Source organism: Chenopodium quinoa, unplaced genomic scaffold, assembly GCF_001683475.1.
Source record: "Chenopodium quinoa cultivar QQ74 unplaced genomic scaffold, ASM168347v1, whole genome shotgun sequence".
Classification (NCBI taxonomy): Eukaryota; Viridiplantae; Streptophyta; class Magnoliopsida; order Caryophyllales; family Amaranthaceae; genus Chenopodium; species Chenopodium quinoa.
In genome coordinates this window covers 804,455-831,389 of record NW_018744093.1, presented here as the reverse complement: position 1 = coordinate 831,389, position 26,935 = coordinate 804,455, and the positions used below count along the sequence as shown (strand labels likewise).

General features: G+C 36.4%; 1 protein-coding gene across 1 annotated transcript; it reads right to left on the bottom strand.

The window, feature by feature from the left end:
• Positions 1 to 6,258: 6,258 nt before the first annotated feature.
• LOC110692110 (protein NRDE2 homolog) lies at positions 6,259 to 26,445 on the bottom strand. The gene is made up of 10 exons (XM_021869096.1): positions 25,819 to 26,445; positions 22,625 to 23,384; positions 20,669 to 21,290; positions 19,137 to 19,302; positions 15,909 to 16,263; positions 15,605 to 15,715; positions 13,986 to 14,340; positions 11,977 to 12,202; positions 9,067 to 9,285; positions 6,259 to 6,500 (listed from the first exon to the last, which is right to left on the bottom strand). Exons 1-10 carry the CDS (start codon positions 26,346 to 26,348, stop codon positions 6,335 to 6,337), a joined length of 3,510 nt encoding a protein of 1,169 aa, XP_021724788.1. The 5' UTR covers positions 26,349 to 26,445; the 3' UTR covers positions 6,259 to 6,334.
• Positions 26,446 to 26,935: the final 490 nt, after the last annotated feature.

Sequence of the window (26,935 nt, the reverse complement as noted above, 5' to 3'; positions counted from 1 at the left end):
ACATTTATAATCCATATCACATATGAAGCCTATACTACATTTTGATTTGACATATGTAGTTTTGTTTAGTATTGTAGCTCATCTTAAAAGTATATCCCTGTAATAATGGTTGGAAGATAGGGTATTTCATCCATTATCAAAATATATCTCATATAGATTGATAGCTCCTTTCATAAACACTTCACAAGGTTTTCTTTCGGAGTTTGCTGTAAAACGATTTCACAACTATTGGATGTTTATCAAGGTCTTGGCTTAAATTCTCATTATTACGATCACATCGCAATATTTTGAATATCTTTCCAAGTAAATGTTGTAGGAATTTTAGGTACTATAAGCGGAATTTCATGAGTCACATTCATACGCACCTAAATCAGGATCACATGATGATAGCTTGCTATTTAGTGTGATTTTAGGGTGGTTTTGAGCCTTGATATTGTTTAAGTTCAATGTCTTTGTCCACTTATTACTCTATTTTCATGCATTTTTTGTGTCACACGCTTCACGGGGTTATTGTTTTTTTGGTGCACTTTCAGGCACAACGACGACACTTTGAGGCATTTCGATGCTTGGCAATAAAGTTGGAAGCATGAAGAGGAAAAGATGAAGCTTATCACCAAGTTGAAAGAAGAACGAGGAAAGAAGCAAGGAAGAGTGCCTTGGAGTGAAGAAAAGAGCATTTGGAAGAACTTTGGAATGATTTTTGCACAAGGGTCAACTTCAACTGACCATAACATTTTTTCTGCTCAATATTTTAAAGTGATTCAAAATGGAGAGTAAAGTTCATCTCAAGATCTTTCCAACGACTGGTCACATGCCTTTGGGGTTGTATAAATACCCCTTGGCTTCATTTGTAAAACGGAGATATTCCATTCTTAATTTTCAGTAGTTTAGGGTTTTACAGAGAGAAACTCTCAAATTTTAGAGAAAGAAAGTGAGAAACACAATGGTTTTCATGGATTTTAGATAATCAAAGGAGGAATTTGATGATTTGAAGATCTCCATCTTATATTAATGAGCATTGTTACTGTCTTTTCTCTTTATGCTTTCTTTAATTGCTTTGTTAATCATGTTTGAGTAGATTTCCTTCTACTTGGTGTTGAGTGAAGCTTTGTAATGGTTAATTGAGTTATTTAAGATAAAATTGATGATAATTGTGTGATTAAATTGATTGAATTGATGATGGCATGTTGTTTGTTTTTGATTGGATTGATCTCCCATGATAGCAAACTTAATTGCATGTTGGTTCTAGTTTGACAAGGGATTGTGAATTAGAATTGATATATTTGATTGCAATTTGGGTTAATTTCTTTTATGCACCTAGTCATAGAGGGATCTAGGCTAGGAATTTGAGAGATTGCTCTTGAGTGTAATTAATTCCCATTTTAATTATTTCTTAGCATAATTGATTATCAAATGGATTCTCATCAGCTTATTAATTGTTCAAAGTGGATCTTTGCCCCTAGTAGACTTTATTATACCTTGTTCTTTATATGTGTTTTAAGTTAGTTGTAGTGTCCTCTATCCATGAACCGACTTCGGCGTAGCTTAAGCATTAGATCGAGAATAATATAGCATTACCGTTCCTTGTGGTTCGACTTCGAACTTACCTCTAGACTTGTTTAAGGGTTAGTTTAGAATTTATAAATTTGTTTGATCGCTAGGAGGTTAGTTAACGACCTAATTTTCCCGCGTTCACATGCATAACACACAAGAATCACATAATTGTACATTTGAAGCGTGAATTCCACGTAGCTATTCGATCAACAAATCAGGGAATGAATAGAGCCCCAAGCGTGACTCCTCTACTTGGTCCACGGGATTCGAATGAGCCGTCCACCAATACAAGATTGGTCGAGTGAAGGAGGAAAACTACGATCACCACCTTTACGGACAACCGACCACCAAAACGAGAAACCACCACAGTGCATACACCACCGGCGCACACCAAGGAGAGCAGACGAGAGTGAGAGAGAGTATGAAAGGGGATGGCTTGTGTTTGCTAATTAAGGTTTGATCTAATGATCACTGAATGTTATGTTCAACCCTAGGCAGCTAGTCTATTTGTAATCTTATTATTACTAGACTAGGAAGCAAGCCCAATCCACCTAAAATGCTCCATATGATCGGCCACCTAGAGGGAGAAGGCCCATCATGGGCCTCTTCCTCTAATGCTCAATCTAGGCCCTTTTTTGACCTTATAGGATCCATCCAATTGGGCTTTAGCCTATTTTACTAGCCTAAAGATCGTTAGTACCTCTAGCTATAATATAACAACGACCCAAATGGACGAACTTAATTATCTCCATAATTTGATCCATTTATATATCTAGTAATTGCACTTGATGAAGACATAAATCCTTCAATCTCCCACTTGTCTAAGACAAGTGTGCAATATTCAAATTCCTTAAGTCAATATGCGTCGATTTGATAATATGATTGCATCCCATTTCGAGATCATATTAATCTACAAATCATTTCTTTAAATCTGATTTAGAATTACAAAACCAAATGATTACTGAGTAATGTATTTGAATGCGGCCACGTAATTTCTTAATTCTCCCTCTTCAAGCGACCATGACACATTCCCTAATTAAATAGGTTGACTCAATCCAATCTTGTGGCAACCAAAGCTCCCACTCAACTTTTGAAGTAGCCGGGAAACACCTTTTATAGTCTCCTTTTACGACACGACGTTTGAATGTACCACAGTTGAATTAATCATTGAATGAAAACAATGTTCCACTCATGTCAAAGGAATCCACTAATATATCTAGAAGCTCTATATTTGAACTTCAAAGTAGGTCAATAGTTATATCATGCATCATTCATGCATATCCATGTGATTGACCGAGCATCACTATGCCCCTATAGCCCATGAAACTGCACTATCTAATCAATCTTACATGCCAGTCCATTTATTGAAATCATTTATGTCCAATTTAATGATTTCGAACTAGGAACTTAAATAATATATGAATTTTGTTCACTTGTGGGGTTTCATTCAATAAGTCATCAACTTGAAGAGCCCATAAATTCATAATTATTTTGGACATTTTATTTAATTTCAAAAACCATAATTAAATAAGAGAAATGAAAATTTCTAATTAAACATAATTCTGAAGGTTGATGTATTACTTATGTAATATGTTTTCTCATAACATATACAACTTAAATTACATAACTTGCTTCAATCCAAGAGCCTTAGCATGACTCCCATACTTTGGTCTATGGATGGGGTTTAGTAAGTAAATAAGTGATATTCTCACTTATATGAAACTTTGCAGATCTTGACATCCAGCTAGCCAATGATCTCTTAACGAGGTGATACTTTATCTTAACATGTTTGGATTTTTAATGTGATCCTGACTCCTTTGATTTGACAAAGGGGTAATTTTGTCACAAAATAACTTTATCCAAACTTCCTCCTTAACTGCTTCTATTGCAGCTAAATATTCATATTCTAACATTGAGTATGCAACAGTGCTCTGCTTTGAACACTTCAAGCTCACGTTTCTCCATTCGGACATAAAATGTATCTAGATCCAAATCTAAAATCATCTTTGTCTATTTGGAAACTTGCGTCCGTATAACCTTTTTGACAACTAGTTCACTTTTTCCACCATAAACTAGAACCATTCCTTTAGTCCTTCTCAAGTACTTAAGGATTTGTTCTTAGTAGCTTTCAGTATGCTTATCCTGAATTTGCTTGAAACCTGCTACACATGCTCAAGACATTTGTAACATCTAGCTTTGTACATATCATGACATATAATGGACCCTTTTGGAAAAGTTACATTAACTATACGACTCAACTCTTCTGGCTTTTGAAGGCATTGAGTTTTACTGAGCGTAATACCATGAGACATGGGAGTGAAATTCTCTCTCGGAGAGTCTTGCATCTTGAACCTGTCAAGAACCTTATCAACATAAGTCTCTTAATTAAGTTCAATATCCTTTGAGACCTTTCTCAATGAATCTTAATTCCCAATATGTACTCGGCATCTCACAAATCTTTCATATAGAAACAACTCTTTAAACATTACTTGACTTACTCAAGCATTGATATGTCATTTCATATGAACAGTATGTCATCTACATACAAGACTAAGAGACCAGATTGCTCCCACTAAACTTCTTGTATACACAAGATTCTTTTTCTCTTCAAGGAAACATACTGTTAGATTGCCTCATCGAAACGAATGTTCCAACTCCTTGATGCTTACTTCAATCCATAAATGAATTTCTGAAGTGCACAAACCTTTTTAGGATTTTCCTGGATTCACAAAACCCTTAGGTCGTGTGATACACACATCCTCCATCAATAAAATTTCAAGAAGGCGGTTTTGACGTCCAACTGCCAAATTTCGTAATCGAAAAATTAGCAATCGCTTGAAGAATTCGAATAAACTTTCACAACTAATGGGTTTGACCCCACTTGCAAGTCTATCAGGACTAACACATCATTTTTCTGACATAGAGTCTGTTTCAGGGTTTTTTGATGTCCTGCGGGAGAGTTACAATTCCGGGACTGGTATTCTCGCGCCTGTACCTGCAAAACAACGGAGACTCCGGGTGGTGGGAGCTCCGCCTCCGACGATCAAGTTAGTACTTGTATGTGGAGTAAAAAGGTGCGGAAAGTAAAGGGTGATCTGGTTCCTCTCGGGGAGGAGTGATCAGGAAGTGCAATTAATCGCTAAGTCAGGTCTAACAGTTAGAAAGCACGTGTGTTCTAAGTTGCCAGTCCAAAGGCTGGACGTTTCTTGCCGCCTGTCCTCCAAAGGGGGTAGGCTGCATGAAATATTGGTGTTGCGGTACGTATGGATGGGGTGGCACATACGGAGCCGCCTGGTTTTTCAGGGAGCCAGACTAGTGGGAGGTACCGTCTGTCTGGCTCTCATAGTTTGATTGTGAATACCTCATGGAGGTATTGTGCAAACTGTCTTGAAATTCGGAAGTAGAGGCCGACTCTGACAGTCAGTCACTCTTCTTCTGCTCTAGCAACAATCGAGCATCAGAGTACATTTTCTTTGACCCAACCGCTTGATCATGACGGATGGGCTTTCTTTTCCCGGAGAAGGGAAGCGGTACTTAGTTAGATCAATCACAGGTGGCTCCCAGTTCCTAGACTTAGGATAAGGAGTCGCCTCCCGATCTTTCAGAAGCTTCTTCCTCCCCGACTGGGAGGGTCTTCTAGCCGATTGCTCCTTGGATGGAGCAGGCGTCTTCTTATTGATGAGATCCTGGATCTCCCCTTTGAAGCTATTCATGAAGGTCATGAGTTCACTTCTAGTGATGGGGGCAGATCCCTCGGCCGCTTGTTGATGATCAAGTGGCTGACATGCTGGTTTACTAGATCCAGCCAGGCAATCCTGTCGCTCCTTCCTTTCGGAGGAACGAGTTTGTCGAGCTCTTAAGGTCCCGTCGGCGGCCGTGTGAGTCTCAACTTCAACCTCATTGTCAGTATCCTGGTCCGCCTGAACCAGGGGGTCGTCCGTGGGACGCTTGTCACTTAGGATCGGTACAGACTGTGATTCCATCTCGAAAGTACTCTCCCCACAGACGGCGCCAAAATGTTTCGGGGTTTTCTGATGTCCTGCGGGAGAGTTACAATTCCGAGACTGGGATCCTTGCGCCTGCAAAACAACGGAAACTCCGGTTGGTGGGAGCTCCGCCTCCGACGATCAAGTTAGAACGTATTTGAGAAGTAAATAGTGCGGAAAGTAAAAGGATGGGAAATCTAGTTCCTCAAGGTGAGGAGTGATTAAGGTGTTTTGGCTTCTCTAGGTGAGAGTAATTAATTGCTGAATCCCCCTTAATGAGGATTAATTAGAGTATTTATAGTTTTGGGATGCGTGCCAGCCCTAGGTTTAGGTCAAACCTAGGGCCGATTGGGCTTCTTTCGGAGACTGGGCCTAGGTGGCTGTTTTGCCCATTTGGCATAGGGGAGGCCACGTGGCGTGGCACAATTGGTCCTAGGTGGATTGATCAACACTTGACACGTGGCAGGTTCCAACTGGTCCATGTGGAAGACACTTGGCATGGCCTGAATGGTCCACGTGTCAGATGATGATTGGTTGGGGAAAAATCCCCCAATCATGTATGATTTTTAAAAAGAATTTACAAGAAAAAGAAACTTAATTTTGTTGAAAAAAAATAATTTAAATCTAGTTATATGTATATATATAAATCATTAATCCAAAACTTTAACAGAAATTAGATGCGCGCGAAGAAGTGGAAGGAACAGGTACACACCCGAGAAGCTCTCCAAATATTCCATATATTAACATTTCATACTCTCTTATAATCTGTACAACACAATGATAAATACTGCTAGTTAGTTCATTCCTGAATGATTAAATTCATCTTGTAAAAGAATCTCATAAATGTCTGTTCGTAGATTGAGCTCCTTATCTCGCATCACCTCTTGGAGATCCAATAGCTCTTTCGCAGAAACAATGTTATGTAGTTTCTGGAAGCCATCAAGCCAAAGCATCTTCGACCTAAAAGAGCACAAGGGAGAGAATTTATATACCAAGAGCAAAGCACCAGCTGATGTGTGAACATTTAAATTGAAGAACAAGCAAATTTTCAGACAAGTAGACAGTAAAAAACAAGCAGCACCTACAAGTAGAAAATTGCTGACTGATATCTTATAGTTTCTTGAAAACTAATACGTCGGCTCTGTAATCACAAGCCAATTTTAAAATGTTAAAGCTCTTAAACCTGAGATATTTAATACTATGTAGTCCGTACTTTCTTTATTCAATTTTAGCTGCAACAGTTTGACTAAGAGAGTTTTTTGACAAGCTGTTGCAACTAAAGGGAACTGCTACGTGGGGTTTCCAGATCTGATATTTGAAGCTTCTCATTTCTCCTATTCTCCTGATCTAACACCTTTAGGACTTTGAAAATCTCGATCGCCTAAGGGCACGTTTCGATTACAGGTAACATATTAACAGGGTAATGAAGAAAAAATAAAGAGAATGATGATGATTTTAGGTGGTGGTGTAAGTGAATATATTAACAATTGAATAAAGGAGGGAGGGAAAGGGGGGATATCACCCTCATCTTGGGTAGTACACTATCCTGGTGCAGTGGTAGGTAATTAATATCTGCAAGATGGGAATAATTCCCTCATTCTTTCCTTCTTGACAATCACTACATGAATACCTTCATCCACCTCCTATATTTTCTTTATTTTATCTAGTGGCAGTATTATAGTGTTGCCAGGAACTAGGGTTGAATTGACACCTCCACTTAAAATGGCTTTGGTTGTGTTGCAGGGAACTTTACATCATAGACAACTTCCTCTTAGTTCCTCTTCATGGGTTTCCCAAGGAATAAGCTTTTTACAGACCTTGTAGTTGAGAATATTGGAAAAGGTTAGAAAATGCTCAAGAATATATGGGTTTTTTACAAAATATGGGCAAGTAAACATCAAGTTCTCTCAGTTTATTGTGTTGGAAAGGAAAAAAAGGTCTTCCAGAACTCAATGCATAAGTACTTGACCTGGGGGCATGTACTGCATTTGGTATCATTTTGGCTAACGTTTCAGGGCATTGGTTTGGCCGATAAGATCTGATTTTGGCAAAATGCAGAGTTTTCAGCTTTTCTGCTGAATGGTATAAACATTTTCTTCAGCTCAAATTTTTCTTATGGTGAACTATTAATGCAGGTATATATATAAATGCAAGTCCCTAATCTATAACAAAAATTCACATTAGAAGCAAATTTATCTTTTTTAGTCTTCGGGAGTGTTTGCAGATTAGCTTTATTATTTGGTTATATAGTTCTTGTGATTTGATAAATGTATTAATCATTTTAGAATTCAACATATATTTACTTCAGGAGGTAGCAGTGTCATGAGCCTGCTAAATTTTGGGGTTAAGGAATGTATATTGCTGCTATTTGAACCTTTTTGTAGAGGTAATTTTCTCTTTAGTCTCCACCATTTGATTCAATTCCAGGTCTCTAGCTGTATAGCCTTCGTTTCTCTTCTGTTTTTTAGTTCATCAGAAAAATCTTTCTCAAATCCAAAATTATAGATGGAGATTTAGAGAAGTTTGTTCGCAGTATATATCAAGTTGAAAATCATAATTTGCTGTAGAACATCCAAGCTGTAACCAGGTCCACGGTTACCTCTTAGGCTATCTTTTAGCCAAGATTAAGGTGTTATAATCTTTTAGACTGAGTTATCAGGATGTCTGACATGACTTGGTTGGAAAATCTGGTCTTTTTAAATCTTATCTCTTATTTTGATTAAAATTTGACACTACATGTAAGCTAAGTAAAAGAAAAAACATAATCAAGTGGGGACTTGTTAGATTTTTGTTAGCACATATATCTTTCAAATATTATAGCATTTTCTAAATGAAGTTCCAAATAACTGTTAATAAGCAAAAACAAATTACAAAATCTGGTGGACTGATACTAATAAGTATCCGAATTCCGAAATAGGTTAAAGAAAACATAGCCCTAATCATCAAGTTACTTAAACTTCTTACATTATTTCAGTTTGTTAGGTACCCTAAGATCATTTCCATTGTATCCCAATCATCCACTTTCCTTGAATAGAAAGCAGGCGACTGGGGCAGACTGAAGAGTAAGCCTGGGGAAGGGGGCACTCACTAAATTTTCATAGTCTGAACTCACAGCAGGAAGTCATTTGTTCATAAGTTCATTTGGGATCACTGATTGTAAGTTGAGCAAATGCAAAAATTACTAGCTTAAGCACACAAGTAAAAAATTAAAATCGTACTACAATGTTATACAGCAGTTTAAGTAACCCAGAAGGCAAAGATTTTTCATTTCCTTATTTCTATATAAACTATTTTTCACAGCATATGTGTTTTAATGTATAGCCAACAATCCAAAGATAAAGACCAAGGATCACAAAAGCAGTTCATCAGCAGCATATATATATCCTATAAATGTATTGGAGAGGCAGCATTTTAGCACCATGAACATTTACTTCCCATGTGAGAAACACCAATTTAAAATAAATAAATAAATCAGGTGATTATGTACTGACAGAAAACTGTGCAAAATCTTAAAAAAAATTCTTACCATGGACATGCATGGATAGCTCGAAAGAAAACTCTTCTTGCAGCAGGAAAGTTACTGATATAGATCTCATATGAGATGTAGCAGCGCCAAAGTACAACAGATGAACGTAGTCTATCATTTTCCAATGCCCTTTCAAACAATCCATGGATTCTGTGCCGAGGAGCCCCTCTATTCAGTTCATATGACAGAGAAAACAGCCAGAGGATAACTGATGGTTTTCTGTGAACATAACAAAATTCACATAAATAAGCACGCGCCCCTAGAAGAAAAAAAAAAACACAATTGAGTTGCTAGCAAAGCATGCATGTAATGACATAGTTGGAGAAGAAAAAAATGAAAAAAAAAAAATCAATATTGAAGCACAAGATCAATGGTAAAGTGCAGGAGAGATATAAGCAATAACGCATGCAGTTTAATTTTAAAGCAGAAGATCTCTCTCCATCCAAAAGCCAGCACCGACCTATCTTTCTTACATACACCAGTTACCACTGGTCACCACAGCATTCACTTGCAACCAAAAGCCTTCAATCTCTCATTTTATAAAAATGTAATGACGGAGCCAAGTTCAATATTAGAGTAATATTCTTTCTAAGAATCAAATGCATATTTTAGACCCAGATTATTGTTCTTTTTATGTAAAATTCACCATCCAGGAGGGTTTCCATCTGCATGTGTTGGACCATTCAACATACAAAAATGAATACATCCAGATATCTGAAAAATAACCAAAGCAATTGGTGTTTAAGCCTCAAAAAAAAAAAAAAAAAAAAAAAAAAAAAAAAAAAAAAAATCGAAGTTACTAACTTGATAAAAATACAGATCTATATAATAACATACTAAACTAATTTTTTCTCTTTTAAAGAAATCGACTCTGGTTATATGGGAATTTTCAAGTACTGCCTTTTTCAGCATTCAAAATAGTTCTCAAATTTTAAAAAATGTCCCCGAAATTTTAACAAAACAGTAGTGAGTGTCAATAATTGCAAGGCACTCAAAAAAAAAGATCAAAAGCACCCATAGATAGTGATCAGAACTTGCTGATTTCAAATGAGATGATTTAACTAACAAGGTGGAACAACAAAACCTTGCGGGTAGAAGATTGTTAATATAATATAGTCAGAAAATCTTTACAATAGTCACAATAGATCTAGAAAATTTTCATCGCCTAACTTCCATATCTTCACTAGACTCTTCCTCATTGCTCTCTGTCTACTCTCATATATGATAAGCATCTTGAATTGTACCTTCAGACTTTTCTCCGTAGCAACAGCTGCACTAACAGCAAGGACAATAATAGCAGTAGCAACATTGGCCTCCATTAACTTTTATTCTTCTCTCGTTTCAACATGCCTATGCTTCATTTAACTCTACTGTAGTGAATAGCCTCGTTCATCAGCTCTATACTACTTACATTTCATCTTTAAGTTCTATACACATATTAATCATGGTTGGTATCTATGGAATGCCTCCACTATTTTAATCACTACTCCCGTTCTTCTACTTATATGGTAAAAGTAAAAAAAAAAAAAAGTGATACCTTGGAAAGGAATACCAAATTAAGCTTGCTAATTCAAGAGAAGCAGAAATCTTAAACATACAGACAATCTTGAAATCTCCTAAATTATTGATGGGGATATGGACAAACTTAGGAGATTATCAGCTTCAGGAAATAAACAAGGAGTAAAAAGATGCATAACAGAGATGAGCAGTAGAGAACTGTTGTAGCAAACTAACAGGACTGGAGATAACAAAGTATAGTACTCCCTTCGTCCCTATTTAGTTGACACATTTTGACTGGCACAGAGTTTTAGGCATTTTTATTGACATTAGTGTTTTTATTATGTAAAAGTTGGTAGTGGGGTAATTTTTATTGTAGTTTAGTAGGGTGTTAGGACCATTATTTTTGTTGATGGGAGTAGGGAGTTGAACTTTTAATTGTTTCAATAAAAGTAGGGATAAAAAAAAGTGGGACCCATGACAAGTGAGATAAAATATAAAATTAGCGGGAGCATTTCTTTTAAGGAAAAAAAAGTAGAACTGTGTCAAATAAATAGGGACAGCCCTATAAGGAAAGTGTGCCAGCGAAATAGGGACGAGGGAGTAGTTCATTTCTCAATAGATTTTTCAACCTCTGAATTGGGGTTACTACTGATCTGATTTTCTCCAACTGATTGAGCAGTATTGCCTCTATTTTGTCTTAAAATACTGCCCAAGGTTGGAATTGAGAAAAGGATGACAAAATGCTGGCCATTCTAAAAGTGATGAAGGATGACAAATTTGGAAAAAGTATGGGATTACTCTACGGCCATGATAACTCTTCCATCCCCAATGAGGGTGAATAAATAACAATTAATCCTAAAAATTGCCTTTTCTGGTATTGACCCCACTCTTAAACTAAGCTGATAGAAAACATTTCATATTAAAATTCTTAGTCCAATTCATTCAAGTTATATAAAATTAGCAAACCAGTGGGAGTGTTCATAGCAAAAACACTGCCTCTATTGCTAAAAGTTTTAAACACTTTACCTTTTCACGTATGTCAATGAAAAACTTTGACCATTAATTTTTTATGTATTTGTAAAATTAACAAAGTTGGTATCCCGAAAATTCTTATTGAGACGAATCTAACAAGACCCCACAAGAATTTATAATTTTTCCATACGTTTATATATACGTCTTTCTTGATCACATCAGTTCTTTTGCTCTCTTTACATTCCTACCCTCTCTTACATGTTTATGAGTGCAACTTTTATTAATATCTTACATTCTGCCAACCGATGCCAAAAAAAAGAAAAAAAAAACTGAGAGATGGAGAGAATAATAAAGAGTATCAAATTGATTTATAGGGTATTACACACAATATGCATGGACTCGGAAAGTAAACTAAACTCTCACCAAAAAATAACTTACTTTTGGAAGAGGTCATCAAAGATCCGTCGAAGCTTATTGGGCACAGTGTAGAGATGACCAAGATGCATTAGGCAACATAAAAGTTCTGGGTTAAAGGGATAGACTTGCAATCCTACTGACACAGACTGCAATACTTTTGACGAAGTTGCTTGTCGATGATGCTTTAGAAGCATTCTCATTTGAAAATTGAGCAACAATTCAAGTTTGTTGCTTTGTCTCTTTCTTTCTGCAGCAAAATTATGGAGACAATAGATGAAAACAATTCATATATAGCAAAACAATGCAACCAATGGGCATGCGATACAAAGTAGTCAAATTAGTCAAATTCATAAAGTCAAATTCTAACATAAAATCATCCAATTGGCCATGCATCAACCATCTACCATATAATCATACATAGCAAACCAGTACATCCAATGGGCCATGCAGGACTCATAACGTCATTGTGAATAAAAGGAGCTCAATAACTTAATTATTTAAAAAAATACAAGTCAAAATTGCACATGCATCAACAATAAAACACCAACACTAATCTCATCAGTAGGCAACTGCTAAAGTCGCAGGATGACTTCCTGATCATAAGGATAGAAAGTATCCAAGATGCCATTAATTAAAGGCCCTTTGGTTCTCAATGGTGTCAGATAGAGACAAGAGACATGTTATTGAGCTTTCTTGCATGATTTGTTCATAGCAAATTGAGTGCAAAATTTTAGGAGGCAGCCTATATCACCTCTCTACTTCATGCAATGGCCCAACTGGAATGCTAAATAAAGAAAGACAACCTGTAATTGTGAATAGTTTACACAAGACTGAGAGGTGAAGCATGTCTCATGATACTCAATTTGAAAATTCTAACTAGGATCATCTTTATCCACAAATTGTATAGATTCCTTACACAAACATCGATAATAACCTCGCATCTATATCACAAAATTACATCTGAAACCAGTTAGGTTCCAGGTAGGATGAAAGCTTTTGCATAGATTGCAGCTGCAGATAATTCAAGACCAACGATAGAATATACTCCCTCCATCTCAAAAATAGTTTGCTCAATTTTCTTTATCAGTCACAGATTAGTTTGCCCATTTTTATAAATGGCAATGGCCCGCTATTTATTAATTACCTTTTTCCTTTCCACTACATAAAGTTAGGGTCCCACACCCTCGCATATTTCACAAAAATCTATACTCACCCATCATATCTTATTTATTATCAGAACAATTGATGAATAAACACCAATTAATCTCCTAAAACTATGTGACATGATAAGTGAGCAAACTAGTCAAGGACTTAGAGAGTATATTGCAGATAAAGTTCCATGAGCAAAAGTAAATTACACACAAAATATTGTTATTTTCAACATAGGACTTCAGGCCGGTAAAAATACGCTAGATTTCTCCATATACACTCAGAGAGCACTAAGGAAAATAAGTTTCTTTGGGAGGGGAAAAGGTGGGATGAATACATTCCTGACAATACACATGTCATGCAACAGGCATTTTCTCTAACTTAAATTGCAGTCACTCACCAATCACCATGCATAACTTCCTTTTTAACACCCAGGATGCCACACTTCTTGTTTACTATTTACTACAGGTGATCATTCCAACAATAAGAGTAGAAATTTGCCAAGTATGCTTGAGGTGCAAGGAAAAGGTATTGGTCCTATCGTTCCATGAACATGAACTATAATCAAAGGATAAATTGATAGCATTAAAATTTTCCATTATTTTCATATTAATTTCCCCCGCCATAATTGAACTACAATATAGAAGCATGATAAAATGAATAAAAAATTTTAAAAACAGAAAAGGAAAAAAAAAAAAAAATGAAATAAGGCATTTTGTTTTTCATAGTTAATAACTCTTCAAGAGAAGATTCCTGATATCAACCTAACCTAGAATTGTTTATTGACAAGCACATAAAAGAATAAGGTTAAAGACTCTAGATGTTAATCAAAGAAATATCAACCACCTAAGAGCAACAGAGAGTAAATGAAGAATCTGTACCAGGAAGCACCATGGAAAGAGCATCAGAGATGACTGCAACTCCTGCTGCCCAACCAGCAGTCAGCTCTTTAAATAATGCAGCTGAACAGATGAGAGCAATAGAACCCTCATCTATAACATGCTTTGCCCACGATGCCCTTATAGTATTTAGGCGTTCTTTGTAACCCTGGTGTGCCCTGAGTAATTGTGTGCTTGACGGTCGACTTTTATATGAAGCATAAGCCACACCACTTCCTAAGCATGATAATATGTGCAGAGCACGTTGTGTAGACTCTGATTCACCACCAAATTCATCAGCAAGTTCCATCTCTGAGTACCATAGGTAAAGCAAGGGAGCATCAATTGACTGAGTTTCCTGCTCAAACAAAATTGACGGTAGAGTGATACTGCTTAAGTTCAGGTTTACTTATTTTTGAAGACACTTAGTTTAACACTAGCACAACCCAACCGGTAAGATAACTATTTCAAATTTCAGGATACGAAAAGGCATGCTCTAGTTCCAACTTCCAAGAAGAAGAGTTGCTAGCAGCTATAGCACTCACATATATGGATATAGGTACTGAAACGAGCACACAAAAGAATACGTCTAACAACAATTCACAAAAAACTAGGGAAGTGGGGAAATTATTACAAGAAATAATAATTATAAAAGACAAATATTGCAGAAAAAAATACTCCCTTTATCCCAAAGTAGTTTTTACACTTTCCTTTCTCATATGTCCCAAATCAACTTTTACACTTCTATCTTGGGAAAGACCCAACTATTATTTTCATAACTCTCTTTCCACAACCAAGGCATTAGGGCTCCACACTCTCACATTAAAACTATTATATAATCTCCTATCAAATCTACTTTTTCAATGAAAAAATACCACTTCACCTCCTTTGCATGCACTTTTTCAATAATATAACAAATGATAATCAAAGAGCTTATCACCTATAGCTATGTGTCGTAATAAGTGATAAAAATAATCTAAGAATGGAGTAGTAACTCCCTTCGTCCACCACTACAAGTCATGTAAAATAACAAAATTCAACATCAAGTATTATGATGCTCCCCACTTTTTTCATTCACTCTCAATCAACCACTACTTAGAATTGTGCCTCTACAAAAGAAATCTTACATGAATATTTAAATATTTCACAAATACTTTGGAATTTCTTCAAAAGAACCAATTTCACAAATACTTTGGAATTTCTTCAAAAGAACCATGTTTTTACAACTAATAATGGTAAAAAATATGAAGTTAACAAAATGTCGAAAACCACAAGATGATGTATAATTTCCCAATTTTCATCCCAACCATTTCACAACACATGATATTGCATATATTAGTACGATTCCAGCAGAACTAGCCTCTTTTCTAATTAATAAATAGAATCACTGAGACAGCCTTTGGATCTCCTCAACCCCCTCCCGCCCTTACCACCACCCCCCCCCCCCCCAGCTCCTTTTCCCATCTAACTCATTGCACGGCAGTTCAAAGGTTATAGGCATGATCTTTTCTTGAGAGCAATAGGTCCAATAGTCTAACACAAGTCCACGAGCAGTAAAGGCATACACATAATTCTTTTCTACCAGGAAACAAACACAAGAAAAAGTAAAAGTACTAGCATACCAAGGGCAGCCCACTGATAGATGACAACGCCATATCAAATACCCTCCTTGCATGATCAATATTTCCGTAAGCAGCCTCCCTCCGAGCATAAACTCCACATAATAATACATCCTAACAAATAGATACAAATCTACACAGTTAACGATTATTAATGAATAAACATAAATGGTCCTTCACTTTTCATTTTAGTAGCTTATGTTGAAAAAGTTAAAGATTCTAACAATGGTTTTCAACATGTAATTTTCTCCACAATGTGAAACCTGGGATATGATAATAACATGAAGTTATAAATAAACAGATATACCTGTCGATCACTTTTTAGAAGGTGCTTTGCCAAAGCCCGAGAAGGCATAGTTGAACACTGCGATGAATTGATTGCAACAGCAGTTTGCTCTTCAGCGATAAGAATAGCCTCTTCTATCTTGTAATTTCGAGGGAAAACTTTTAAGCATAATAGAGCAGCATTGCGCAAAAACCTCATGATCTCTGCCCTTTCAACAGCCTCTGAACGATTCAACAGAGATTCCATATTGAGAGCACTTGGATCACTTTCCAATATTTTAGTACCATTTACCCTTCCTAGATATTGTAGAATAGAGCTTGGCAGTGTTTCTAGACTCAGTATTTTCTCATTCCAATATGAAGAATTTGTACAAAACCTGCAAGATTTAGGCAGTAAGTGAGAAACAAGGACATAGGAATACCATATTGCACAAACATTTCATGTATCACCAATACAGAAATTTATGTAGTAATTCACATTAACTAAGGCAATAACCGCCCCATGCTTCATTTTAAAATTAATGTATGAAAAGAATTAATTGGGTGACTACATTTAACTTTGACTCCAATGTGATTCTTCGAATTTGGGCCTTAATAAACTAAGGGCTCGTTTGTTTAACATAGGGATTAAATTCCTATGGTAATTTGTATTTCATGGGAATTTATTTCCTTCATACAATTCCTAGGAAACGACCTTAAGTTGTTTGGCTCTCATAAAGGAATTTGTAATTCATGGGAATTTTGAGTGAACAAGGGGGAGGTAGGTAAGTGAATTCCCATGTTTTGTGGGAAGTCATAATTCCCATGAATTTCCAATTCCCCCGTTTTCACTTTTTGTTGTTAACCAAACAACTCCCCCATTTGCAAATTCCCATGAATTTTCATTTCCTACATTTTTTAAGGTTAACCAAACCAACACCTAAATCTGTCTATTAATGCAGACATCTATTGATCTAATGCCCCATAATACTCATGTTCACATCTCAAAGTGAGTCATTCATGAAGTCATGATGTGAAAAGTAGAGAATGATGAAAGAAAAATCCTCATGTACTGACCTACCTATTAGTATTAGTGTATTGCTCCCTGCATCCCTAAACAAAATCTCATTTGACCCAAAATCTTGATCCTATATAGCTATCATTTCTTCTTTATCTATTATTTTATTCACTTTTATTGAACCAAAGACCACTATCTTCTTTCTTTCATTCACTTTATAATCAACCAAACCCACTACCTTAGTTTTTAATTCACTTTTAATCAATTAACCCCCACTATATTATCTTCTTAAAACATGTGCATAAGACAGATGAGACTTAATTCACCTTTAATCAACCAAAGCCTACTATCTTCTCTATTCGTTCACTTTATAACTAACCAAGCCCAATACCGTGTTTTTTTATTCACTATTAATCAATTAAAATCCACTATATTATCTTCCTAAAAACTGAAAAACATGTGCAAACGGCATTTGAGACTTATTTGGGACATGAGGAGTATCATAGGTAGTATTTGCAGAAGCCACTCATAAGGAGAGCCAGAAAGTATAGAAAATTTTGCAAACCTGCTCAATGAAGGAAAAAGAACATAGATCTAAGAAAAAACAGAAAACTGTGTCCAAGAGCATGATAAATGAGATCCAAGTTTACAAATTCTTACAAACAAAGATCTGTATACTTGCCAATAATACAATTACATAATAATGCTCTTCAAAATTATTATGATTACTCCATTGGTCCCTTGATATTTCTTACACCTACTTGGGATATATTACAATAAATTTTTCCTTTCCTCTCTCAATCACATCCAGCCTTATATGTCTCCATCTCCACACTTTCTCTTACTTTTTCTGTGTTCATCCAAAACCAAATTGTTTATTCAATTAAACTGTCCTTAATATTGTACCAATCCTCAAATTTGATAAAATTTTTAAAGAGGAAAATTATACAGCTAAACAAAAGCAGGCACAATTACAATAGGACCCCACTCTCTAAGTTCATGTAAGTATGTGCATTTCTTGATGATTTGAGAGAGACAGAGAGAGAAAGTGAGTAATGAGTTGATGAAATTTCAGATTATGCCAGGAACAGAAAGACAGATAATAGGAACGAAATTAACCTTTCAAGATAGTTGCCTTCCCTCCCTAGCCTTCCCTATGATAATTTAAGGGTCTGCCATACCCATATTTGTATCTCAATTTGAGTGCTAGCTCATTGTACACACACAAATACATGTTGCATAACTTGGCCACTCCCTATGACTCCAGGTACAATTTACCAACATCCAATAACTACAGCAAATTTTAATCCATGACTCCTGCTTTCTATTGTCACTCTATTATGGCATTGTGCGGCTATGCGCCTTACAAATTCCACAAATATTCCTTGCATAGCGTAAACCTTGCAAATCGTATCTCAAATATCATCTTGCTTTTAAATCCTTAAAATCTCTGACATATTCAAAATTTTATTACAGATATAATTATAAAAATTAGCTATCATCCAACACTCAATTTTCAGGCAGTTAGTTTTTCACAGGAGTCCCAACCAAAAGGACAACAGATACATGGACAATTGTTAAGGAAAGAAATGGAAATAGAAGTAGCTTACATATCCCTTCATAGAGAGAGACAGAAAGTGAGAGAGAGAGCAGAGATTTATAAGTGGAGAATCTGGTGATGATATGAAATCACATAAATTCATGATACAGTGGTGTTCTGGCTGAGAGATAGAGAAAAGAGGTGAACTGCAAGAGAGAGATGACACTGAAATAGGGTGAAAGGAAAGAGAGAATGTTTCAAGGGGTTAGTCCGAATCACATTCTCCTTCGGTTCCCTGCTACATTTCATGCACATGGAACTCACTTACATTTCAAGATGATGCAAAAATGTTTCACATGCCGACCTTCTGTTAAAGACATCAAAACACAAGGCCTGGAACGTTTATGCACTTCATAGTCTTGTACTAAGCTACATATCCAACTTACCAGTCTTACAAGGACTTTTTAAAATTGTATCCATCTTACTTTTGATCATAAAAAAAAAAAAAAAAAAAAAAAAAAAAAAAAAAAAAAAAAAACCCAAATACTCGACAAAAAACAAAGGCAGACTTGGAAAGAGAATGAACAAATTGTAAACTATTGGATTCAAAAGCCAATCCTATTTCAAATAACGATGAATAACTACATGAAAAAAAAAATCAACAAAAAACAAGACATGATTATATAAAGAATGAGCTGCCCACTAATACTAACCAATGAGATATCTCCCCACCAACGAAATCAATGAACTGCAAAACAAGAGATAACTGAGCATCGGGAGAAGTTAATGAGAAAAGATAATCGCTAACATCCTCAAACAATATGACTCTAGAAAGTTGTTCCTGCTCTTCCTCGATCACCTCCTTGCAATTAGAATCCCCTGCATTGTTGGTAAGAAAAAAAAAATAATAAAAAATCACTATGTGAATTGAGTGTAAACGTGCAGCAAATTGTTAATTCATGTAGAACAGCACAGAAAACAATCATATTTTTTTTTTTAATTACATATCTGAGAATCGGGATATGTAGTACTAAGAAAATAAGATGAGACTTTTAATGCAGTAGATGGAAAAAGGTTTGAGACTTTTGATAATAACAATAATAATAGCAATAATGATAGCGAATTTAATAACAATAAGAATATACTCCCTCCATTCAATTCCAAGCTCAAATTCAATGAAAGTTACTCAACTTATTTAAATTTTAATTAATGCTCTTAGTCTTTGGAGTCCATGTTCACGTTCTGAAAACAAAGGAATGTTGTTGACAATTTACACAAGCTACAATAACTTCATATTCGTTTGAAAATCGATATTATTGAAAAAAAAAAAAAAAAAAGTTTTGAAGGTAATAAATTACACTGTTCACCTAAAAACTTAAGTTATTAATAACTTATGATATATTCTAAAGAAGTTGAGTTCATATTGTAAAACTTAAGTCTCTTGTTATATAAATGGTTATATATGTTCTTAAATTAGTTTCACTTTTCCTGACTTATCCGGGCAAGATAGCTCAAGTAGACAAAATAAAGTACCATATTCCCAAGCTCATATTGAGTTCAATTGATCCATAAAATACAAGAGTGAATGGGAGTGGAGTTATAAGGGTCAATCCATGTCTACCCGAGGTCAAGTGAATGCATGTTCCAAGGTCATGCCTTCTTCAAAATCTCTAAAATGTAGACAACCACTCTAAACAGTGATTTTCTTACACTTTTTCAACCATTTCATAAATTAAAGACATCTCAAGAAAAGGCTATGCAGATTAATAAATTTTCTCTCACTTAATTGGACCTGGCAGAAAACATAAGACCAGACTAAAATACAAATGCATCGCCACAAGATTCCACAGCAGCAGCAATGCCAACCACCAGCATGATAAATCTGGTAGCCTTATTTCTTTACTTAAGACAAGGGAAAAGAAAAGGCAACAGAGGAATTATGCACAAGTGGAAAGCAGCAACAACAACAACAAAGCCTCAGTCCCAAAATGATTTGGGGTCGGCTAACCTGAATCATCATAAAAAACAATCCGCCAAAATGGAACAAAGAAAGAAAATTGATAAAATGAAAGTAGATGAAACAACGAGAAAAAACACAGTGAGCTAAAAAAGAGGGCAGTGTAGTGAAAACCCAAAAAACAAGAATTTAAAAAAAAAAAAAGGAAAGAAAAAAGAAGGGCTAAGATTTCCACCCTCCACAAGTGGAAAGCACAAATAGAAATTTCGCAATAGAAAAGCTTAGTACCAGAGTTTAAACGAATTGGCATCCATTGATCATGGTCTCTTGATAATTCCTCTTGTGACCACCTGACCCACGTTTTTATGTCATGAACCTCCCTGTTGGCTTCAGTATCGACATCAATCCCCAACATCCTCAGCAAAGAAGTATCGTCCTCTTCTTGATTTGCATCCATGTCATCCTTTGGTTCTTCCACCTCCTCCACAGCCATATCAGTATTGACATCTTCTAAATTAGGTGAATTCTCCTTAGCTTTGGATGGTGGGACAAACCACCCACTCCAACCAGCTTGCTTATCTTCCTTAGCAGACGTTTCTCGCAAGAGCTTCTGTCTGGTTTCCTCTTCATTCTCCAGCCAGGTGCACCAACCAAGGGCACCATCTTCTCCAACTCTTGCACCATTACTAGTCCAGAAGTGCTCAAACAATCTTTTTTTACTCTGCTCTGTGAGCTGTAAAGGAGGATAAAACAAACTATATTCTATTTCAGCCTGCAATAAAGCAGTGGCCAACTCATGATAACCTGCTTGCCACTCAAACCGGCACAGACTAAGAAAAATATCGACAATGCCCAATTCAAGGTCAGTATCCACAGTCTCTGAAGAAGACAGATCCGCAATTGAACAAACCTGCACTTACCATGTACAAATAAAGCATTTAAGCAAGACAGCGAGCCTTCTAATGCCCATGAAATTCAGAAAATAAATCAAATAGAGACAGATATCACATAGAGGTGCATTTATGACAGCAATCAGAGCCTTCATCTCCATAAGAAACAAAATAAAAAAGATATTTAATGCACTAGTAAACATTAACAATAAGCCTTAAAAGTCAGCGCCCATATTTAATATAATGAACAGGCCACAGAGACAACAATATATTGTGGTGCTTCCAAGGGTGGAACCTGGGTTTAAACCCTACTCCTTACTCCTCCCTCAAGGGCCCTAAGACAAGGCGCTCATAAGTTTACTATGTAATATATGCACACATAGGACAAATGGAAAACTAAAAGAATAGTTTAAAGAGAGTGGACATCTGAATTTTCTGTAGAAGGTGAATGATAACTGCAATGACAAGATAAAGAAAAGTACAGTACAGCATAAGCTAAGAGAGAACCACTAAGGCACTAATGCAATTCCTTTTTTTTTTGTGTGTGTGTGTGTGTGGCGTGTTGGACCTGCTTTTGTGATAGATGGCATTCACCTATTTTCTGATTTTTTAGTACTTCCTCCGTTAAATATTAATTGCAACAAAGGGGTATTATTTGTGAGATATAAAATATTCCTTTATTGCAATTAACATTTAATGGAGGAAGTATGACATTTAGAATATAATCCAAAACATATTACTCCATTTGATCGCATCACGGTAATATAAAACTGTAAAAACGTGTAAATATTTTGCAGCAGTGTCCCCTAAAAAAAATGTAGGCATACAATTCACAATTTAATCATTACGAATACGGAGCTCAACAGGACAAAAAACCTACCAACAAGCGATGGCTTAGTGGTAAGGAAATGACCTTCCAACCTTAAGGTCGGGGTTCAATCTCCACTAGGGACACTTTGAGGGTGTAGATCCCCTTACCCTTCCCCCTCACTCTTAAAGTGTAGCTTTTAACCGAGAGGTTCCAAACCGGTAGGGAAATTCTTTTTACCTCCACCCCCCCCCCTCCCCAAAAAATATTAAAACACTTATACTCCATAACCATTTGTTGATAGTAAAAATCTATTAACACCCAACATAGATCTCATTGCTGGTATTTGAGGTACAATTGATGAATTGATTGATCATCATAGATTCAGAGAAAGGCAAACCAAAGAAAAACATTATATAGCATGAAGAGAACAAATAACATTTGCCAGTTCACAAGAGCAAATAAACAAGAAAATTAGAGCTGATGCTACACCCACAGATGCAAACATGCAAATGGAAAACACAAGCATAAAGTGGACGTAAGAACCTGCCTATGCTTCTTCCTGTTCCTGGATGTAGCATAAAGAGCTTGGATTGCATAAGCATACATCTTCCGAATCTCAGATACTTTAAAAGTGGAGAAGTCTCCCTGAACAGCCCGTAAAAACTCTCTCCACAACTTGCAGCTTCCAGAATGTTGCATCAGAACCTTCTCCCATCGACCAATAAAAACATCGGCACTATCTCTTTTCTGATAAGCTTTAAGAAGGCAAAGCAACAAGTCTTCATCTTCTGGGTTCAACTCAACTGCCTTCTCTAATATACTGATTTTCTTCTCAAATGTCTGTAAACGTGCTCCTTTTTGTGGTTGCTTACTTGCTATTTTGTCTTGGAATTCAGCAAAATCCAGCCATACTTTTACATTATGGGGGTGCTCCCTAGTCATTTTATTGAATTCTCTTGTTTTCCGCAACACCTCATCTTCCCATGACTCAACAATCACAGAAGCACTGGAATGTAAGCTATCATCATCATCTTCATCCAAAAAAGGAATAAAATCATCACATGTCACATAAACATGCTTCGCAGGAGCAACAATTCGAATGCGCTTAAAATTCCTATGTTGTTCAAAGACCGAATGCTTAGCAGACCAATAACGGCCACTAGATTTCAGTTTCGAATCTAATCCATCAGCATCAAGCTCCCCTCTAGTAAGAAAACCCCAATCACTCGGTCGAGAATGCCGTTTGAAATCAATCATTGAAGTTTTTGTAGTATCATGAAGCTTATATTGCCCAATATCCATCCTGTAGCAAGCAAAACAATACACACAAATTAGATGGTAAGCAGATGACACAAGCACAAGTTTGATACTTGAGACAATATATTTCCTCTATCTGAAAATAGTAATCACACTGCCCCAAACTTCCAAACCCTTAAAATAAAGAATTCAGCATAAAATCACTAAAATACCCTTTACAAGTTATGTCCTCGTTCTCTCTTATAGTTAAGATATCCAATTATAATAGTATATGTCACCATAATTTCCCAATGGAAAAAGTTGAATATCAGAAAAACCCTAGTTGTTAATGTATCAGAAACTTCCAACCTTTACAAGGCTCCCCTCTCCCCCACCCCTCCCTAAACCAACTACAATTCCTGTCAATCCCTTTCTTATTTTCCTAAAAGCTAAGTTGTAAGTAGTTTAGCAAAGTTGCAAACCATATCCTAGAGACTTTGCTTGTTACATAATTATTCATTGAATAGTTTGGTTCCTAGTTGCTCTAGATAAGAAATTGAGCTACCATAAAACACAAAAAATTGCCCACACCAAACCAAAGTGATGAGATTGTGACCACAAGTTGGTCGAGTTACTGATTAAAATTAGGCTGGTAATTATAAGCCATAACTTTAGAATCTCGTATTTCCATTGAAGCTCCTAATTCCGATCTATTATCAAAGATGAAATATAACCAAATGGCAATGTTTATAGCAAATCCTATAACTTGAACCCACCACAAATACATTCGGGTTCTGTTGTCTCTAAAATTTTCAGAAAGAGAAAGCAAATCAAAACGTTTCTAACTCCCTCCCACAACATTCCCCTTTCAGCTACCCCCAACCCTCCCTTTGTAATTGCTGCTAAGAATAGGCAATGAAAGTCTTAAGTATAAAAGAAGTTGTGTTAACTTACATGCATGCAAGGTCTGAATGGGATGATTTTTTACATTACCACATGATCATAATTTTAAAAGGAAAAATTAGAAATAATAATCCCAACTTTCATGAATTTTGCTACAATAATCCCAAGTTTAGATTATTCTGGAATAATCCGATTTTTGGGGGTTCTTCTTTTTCTTCAATCCCAAATACCGATAACCGGTTGAATGGGTTAATTTTTTTTTGTTTTTTTTAATGTGACACGTATCACGAGTTAATTGGTAAAAAAAATATTAAAAAAAAAACCACCAACCAAACCCCGAATCCGGCCACCCAAAACCTTGCCGCCGGCGGATGCTGCTACTCCCCCTCCTCCCGCGCCGGATTCCCCCCTCCCCTAACACTGGTTTCCCCCCTCCCCCAACGTCGGTGATGCGACCCACCTTCCTCCCCTCCTTTTCCGTCGGCAACCACCACTCGAAACTCCTTCTCCAGCCACCACCACTCAAAACTCCCTTTAAAACTCTTCCAAACTCCCAAAAACCCTTCCCCCACCATCGAAAACCCTAGCCGCTAGGGTTTCGAGATGGGGGAAAGGGCGGTTTGGGGTTTTTACGAGCGGGGGGATGAGATTTCTTCGTGGTTGAATGGGGGAATGGCAGAGGAGGAAAGTGGTGACGTCAGCGGTTGGAAAGGGGTGGTCGGCCGACACGGACGGCGGCGATCTGGCCAAGCAGCGGGCTGGTGGCCATTAGGGAAGGGGAGGCTGGCTGGTGTTTGTGATTTTTGATTTTTGATTTTTTTTATTTTTTTTTTTGTTTTTCATTACTTTTTTTAAAAAAAATTTGGACCAATCAAACATGTGTCAAGTGACCTGATATAATAGGTCATTGACTTTTGTTGACCGGTTAGGGATTGAAGAAAAAGAAGAACCCCTAAAGTTTGGATTATTTCACAATAATCCAAAGTCGGGATTATTCTAGCAAAATTCATGAAAGTTGGGATTATTATTTCTAATTTTTCTATTTTAAAAAGGTTGGCATAAATCAAGTGTTACAACACAATTCCTAAAACACATTACTTTTAAGGGCAAAAATGAAGACGGTTGATACATGTTTGCTTCAACAAGGAGCTAGCTTCAATTCTTAGTCACAAAACTGGAAGCAAGTTGGCAATTACAGCTGCAGTGGAATTTAGTTTGAATTCCAAGTTGAACTTAGAGTCTAAGATACTTTAGTTATAGAGTTCTTTAGTATCTTATACTAAGAGCTGAATCTTATACTCTTGTAATCAATGTGCTGCATTATTTTGCCATCGATTTATGAGTTTTTCATCATTAGGACTATAGAATCACCAATACAACGATTACAATCGATTTTATGTTAGTTTCTTTCCTTCCTAGCTATCAAACCAAATTCGACTATCCCTTGCCTTCCCCAATTTTTCCATTCAATCCATCTCCAATATACAAATAAACAAATTGCACCAAAATCATATAAAGAAGTTTACCTTAATGTAACCCAAAATTCAACCAAATATCAATACAAATCAAGCATAAAAATGCGAAGGATAAAGAATTACCTATACAAGCAACCAAAGGCCAAATTATCGCGATCGCCACGAATATCAATATAATAATCCTTAGAGGGTTTTGTATCAGAATTCTCCCAAGCACGAACACCAGACTTTCTACCACCATATGCAAACGGCTCAAATTCAGCACCTCCTCCTTTAGTCTCTCTCTTTTGCTTCTTCTTCGACTTGTTGGATTTCTTCTTCTTCTCCCTCTTATTCTCCGAATAATCTCTACCATTTCTGTCGGATTCAGAAGATTCCAGAAGCTCATACGAGGTTGAAGACGGCTTCGTTAATATTGGTGATGCTCGTTTAGCTAAATCTTCGTCGTCGGTGTCGTCGGTGTTTTTAGAAGTTTGAAGAGCGGCGACGGTGTCGTTGATGACGGAGAGGTCGGTGGTGAAGCTAGAACTGCTTAGCCATTGGGAAGTGGTGGCGGTGGTGACGACGGTGGTGTCGGAATTTATGGGGAAGAGAGAGGTTGGGTTGATTTCTGGAGCAGATGTATTGGGTGTTGAGGTTGGTTCTTCCTCCATTGTTGCAATAGCCGAAGCTTCAACGATGACAACTATACTTTGAATGGAAAAATTGGGGAAGGAAAGGAATACTCGAATTGCTACTTCTACTAATACTCTAATGTGCCTAAAGGTGTCAAATTAGGTAACTAGATAGAGTTTGAGTTAACCCACGACGGCTCGGGATGTTTGGGTCGGGTAATAATGGGTCATTTTAATCTAACAAATTAAATCAAATCATGTTGAGCTTAATTAGATTCAGGTTAAAGTTGAGTTCAAACATGGTCGGATACAAATCAAACTTGGGTCAAGCCAAATTCGGGTCGAGTAGTCATATCGAGTTAAGATGAACTCGAATCCGAATTTTATCGGGTTTGTTTGGGTTAAAATGGATTTATTTGACTTTGGATCGGGTCACTTCGAATAAAATTGGATCTCGGTTCAAATCAATTAAGTTCCGGTTAAAATTTGATGAATTTGGTTATTTCGATTATTAGCTCCTTCTCAGTTAAAATTACTTTAGTTTCAGTTTTGAGTCGACTAATTTGAATTCGGGTCAATCTCAGATCAAGTCGTTTTAGGTATATAAAAACACAGGGAATGTCAGT

Bases quoted from the DNA above. Each gene is read 5' to 3' on its own strand.
- LOC110692110 (XM_021869096.1), bottom strand. From the start codon at position 26,348: ATGGAGGAAGAACCAACCTCAACACCCAATACATCTGCTCCAGAAATC. The intron at 19,303-20,668 runs GTACTAAGCTTT...CCAACAATGCAG, and splicing joins GCCAATTCGTTTAAACTCTG to GGGATTCTAATTGCAAGGAG. The intron at 14,341-15,604 runs GTATGCTAGTAC...TTGTTTGAGCAG, and splicing joins CTATCAGTGGGCTGCCCTTG to GAAACTCAGTCAATTGATGC.